Raw genomic sequence first — 3,912 nt, 5'->3', positions numbered from 1 at the left:
AAGCGGGCTCTACCACTATTAAAGTGATTATTAGATAAAAAAAATTATTATACTATTATAATAAAGCGTAAAAACACACTTCTTTGTTGCCGAAGATGTCAGCAATTACAGCATATTTTTGAATAATCCTTTTTTTAATAAAATGCCCTACACTTGCGTCACGCTTTAGGCTATATACTTTCACGCTATTAAACTTAGGGGGTAAAAAATTAGCTTCCTGTGGGAGGGGACCATAAATTACAAGCTGCCAACATTAAGGAAGCAAGGTTATAGTAACGGTAATTTTGACATTTGCAATTGAGAATTTAAAAAATGTAAACAATAAAATAAATTTATGAAAATTGCATGCGAATTCCGCACGGGAACAGCTAGTAATAAATATAACTCCTGGAAAGCCTTTGGTTTATGTTTCTGTCGGATTTTTTGTACAAACGTGTGAATTCGATTTCCAAAATTCTGAACTCGATTTGCAGAGGCAAATGGTTTTGTAATTGAACAAAATTTAAACAGTTAAATACAAATAGCACTAAAATGTATATTCATATATCAATTTAAAATTTAGCAAAATGTTGGCGTTATCCATGTGAAAAACCCTACAAATCTAGACTAAGCTATTAAAGAAAAGGACACCATGATTACTTAACATAAGTGCGAAAGAGATAAAATCGAGGCATCGAACGGGGAAATGGCGGCAGCCAGTCTGTCGCCTGCAAGTCTACAGTTAAACACCTTTATTTCCTACCCACTTCAAATATCTTTTTTTATAATACTAGCTGTACCCGTGCGGCTTTATCCGCATGAAATTATAAAAACTTCATTTTCTTGTTTTTAGAAGGATGTTTGTTAGAGTTTGTAGCCTAAACTAATAAACGGATTTGGATGAAATTTTGCATAGATGTATATAGCCTGGAAGAATGCATAGGCTACTTACTATTGTTTTCTACTTTTACTTTTACTTACTATTTTTAATTCCACGCGGACGGAGTCGCGGGAGGAAGCCGGACAGAATCAATCCGACTCGTCTCTCAGCGTGCTATCCTTGTTTAGTGGGAAGCGAATTTAATTCTCTAGCTGTACATGCGTTAGTATTACAATAGTGTGTATGGACCGAATGTAGCCAGTTATGTAACTAAACGAATCGCTACTTTTACAAGGAAGATATAAGTTTGTTATTCATGGTTTTGTTTTTGTAGGTGAATGTATACATAAGGGATACATTTGTGCTAATATAATGGGGAAAATGTTTTTATTTTTGTCTGTAAAGAATAAACTCGAAAACTTCGTTACCGAATTCAAAAATTAATCCTTATAATTGAATAGCTAAGGCTGTATTTCTAGATTTTTAAAATCTGCGCGAATGAATTTGCTGGCAAAAGTTAGTTTTTTTATAAACTAGTTTACACAATACACAGAATCTTTGGCTGTCAACAACAATTTTGTAAGCAGTGTATTTAATTTTTTTTTATTTTCAGCACGGGATCGGCGTAGAATTAGTAAGAGCGTTGGAGAGCCATCCTCCGAACATCACCAACGTGTTCTGTGAATGCGACTCCAAAGATGATGTGGTAAGTAATACTGAAACGACATTTATGTAGCGTTAATTATGAAGATATCCAAATCCAATCCTTACAAATGACGTCTATCAGATTAAAAGCTTACGAAGCGAAGTGTTTAAACGTTTCAGTATTTGGCCGATAGTATCTTTAGAAATAGCTAATTTGAAGATATCTCAGGCTGTTTTGTATATTCTTTATTAGCTAATAACTACATTTATATCTTTGTCTGTACTTATGTGTCATTTTTGTACAGTTCAAAGTGCGTATAACAACTTCCCGCAATCAGAGCCAATTGATTGTTCCGCTGTGAACATACTTGATGTTCTATTTGATAACGGATTATAAAAGCGCACTCACAGTTTTGATTAAACTATCAAACAACTGTTCTATCGCACTGTTTAGAATGAGATAGCGGTATGTTTTTATGCAGATTTTCCGCCGTGGAACTAAACATATTGTCTTAACTGATTTACCAGATGTCGACTATAGTTTGCTGAGTACCGATCTGCCTATCGGGTAATTGTCCCATTGGATTAATTGGCTCAACGAAAAACACCAGATTTGACTGCTTTCCTTCAAGATATCTTCAAGTTTTTCGTATTACATGTAAAGCTAGTTGCTCTACTTTCCATTCTTACAGACTATTACATGCGACTGTGAAGCAACGCCTGCCTTCCAGTTAAAAGCATTCAGCCAACGCGGTGAAAAGGTCGAAGTGTCCCATTACCGTGTGAACGTTAACAGGTATAATTCTACAATCCTACTAATATTATAAACTAGCTTTCGCCCGCAACTCCGTCCTCGCGGAATACAAAAAAGCAAAAGTGGTTAGCCTACGAGTTCTTCCAGACTATCCTCTACATCTATACCAAATTTCATCGAGATCCGTTCAGCCGTTTAGGCTACAAACTCTAACAGACATCCATCCATCCATCCAACCATCTAAACATTATAATATTAGTATGAAAGTATAATGAGTAAGTTTAGATGGATGTTTGTTCGAGTTTATAGCCTAAACTGCTGAACGGATATCAATGAAATTTGGCATTAGATGTAGAGGATAATCTGGAAGAACACATGGGCTATTTACTCTTATTTTTTTAACTCTTCGCGACCGGAATCACGGGCGAAAGTTAGTAAGCTATAAATTTTAAAAGCTATTATACATAACATGAGATTGGCTGGATGATTGATGATATGTCCACTCAAAGAATTCCAAATGTCTTATCACGAATATGCGTGAGAAGGTTTCGTAACGCCATCGATATTTTTATTAGTGCATCACACCGACAAATCACATATAAATTTTATCGATGACGTTAGGAATACGTTCTCGCAACTGTCAAAATTCTTAATAGACTTTTATTAGCTAGATTAATCTGGATGAAACATAACTTTTTTTCACTATAAAACAATTGTTTCTAGGTTCCGTGCCCGTTTGAACGTGGTATGTGTGACGGACAAACTAACAGGCGAGCTGAAATGCGATGGTTGGCCTGAAGTGAAGGTGGCACTTGCGCCAGTCGGACCACTCAGACCTAATGCCACTGAGAGCAACTTGCAGCAGACAATCAGGTCAGTGGAATAATCTTCGTAGAACGGCTAGCTGTTCCCGTGAGATTTCATCAGCATAAAATTATTTTATTATTTACATGTGTCAAATTGTCAATTGCAAATGTCAAAATGACATGACATGACAAAACTTAGCAATCTTGCTTCCTTGATGTTCAGCAACTTATGGTCTCTTTCCCACATTAGGGTTTTTATCCAAAATATTTACCTCCTGAGTTTAATGGCGTGAAAATGTATAGCCTAAAGCGTGACGTAAGTAGGGCTTTTTATTAAAAAGAGAATTATTTAAAAATATGCTGTAATTGCTGACATCTTAGGCAACAAAGAAATGTGTGTTCACGCTTTATTATAATAGTATAGAAGTATAGAAGTATAGATATAAATTGGTTACTTTAACAAGTTGAATGCGAAACCAGGTTTAAACCTGGTTCATATCTCGCTTAGAGTCCGAATAAGAAATGTATAATATACAGGATGTCCTACACTTGGTACAGCAGTAACTTAAAGAATAAAAAAATCACCGCCACTTAAAATGTGTTAAATGATTTGAAGATTGAAAATGTTTCCTGATACGGTCTAACAAAAGGCTAATTCACTACTTACTACATTATAAAGGAGATTAGATTATCTTACTAATATTATAAATGCGAAAGTTTAGATGGATGGATGGATGGATAGATGGATGGATGGATGGAGGTTTGTTAGCGTTTGTAGCCTAAACGGCTGAACGGATCTCCATGAAATTTGGCACAGGTTTAGAGCATAGTCTGGAAGAACACATAGG

At 35.5% G+C, this 3,912-nt stretch overlaps 1 protein-coding gene across 1 annotated transcript in view; it reads left to right on the top strand.

Annotated features, from left to right (window-relative positions):
- LOC106108692 overlaps nt 1-3,912 on the top strand; it is a 43,326-nt gene that overhangs the window by 26,888 nt on the left and 12,526 nt on the right. The window contains exons 4-7 of the mRNA XM_013289951.1: nt 1,473-1,565; nt 2,197-2,300; nt 2,982-3,131; nt 3,895-3,912. The exon at nt 3,895-3,912 is cut by the window's right edge and continues 67 nt beyond it. Coding sequence (XP_013145405.1) covers nt 1,473-1,565; nt 2,197-2,300; nt 2,982-3,131; nt 3,895-3,912 — 365 coding nt within the window. The remainder of the gene's footprint in view (nt 1-1,472; nt 1,566-2,196; nt 2,301-2,981; nt 3,132-3,894) is intronic.

This window comes from Papilio polytes, unplaced genomic scaffold (genome assembly GCF_000836215.1).
Source record: "Papilio polytes unplaced genomic scaffold, Ppol_1.0 DF821400.1, whole genome shotgun sequence".
NCBI lineage: Eukaryota > Metazoa > Arthropoda > Insecta > Lepidoptera > Papilionidae > Papilio > Papilio polytes.
This window is presented reverse-complemented; position numbering and strand designations above follow the sequence as displayed.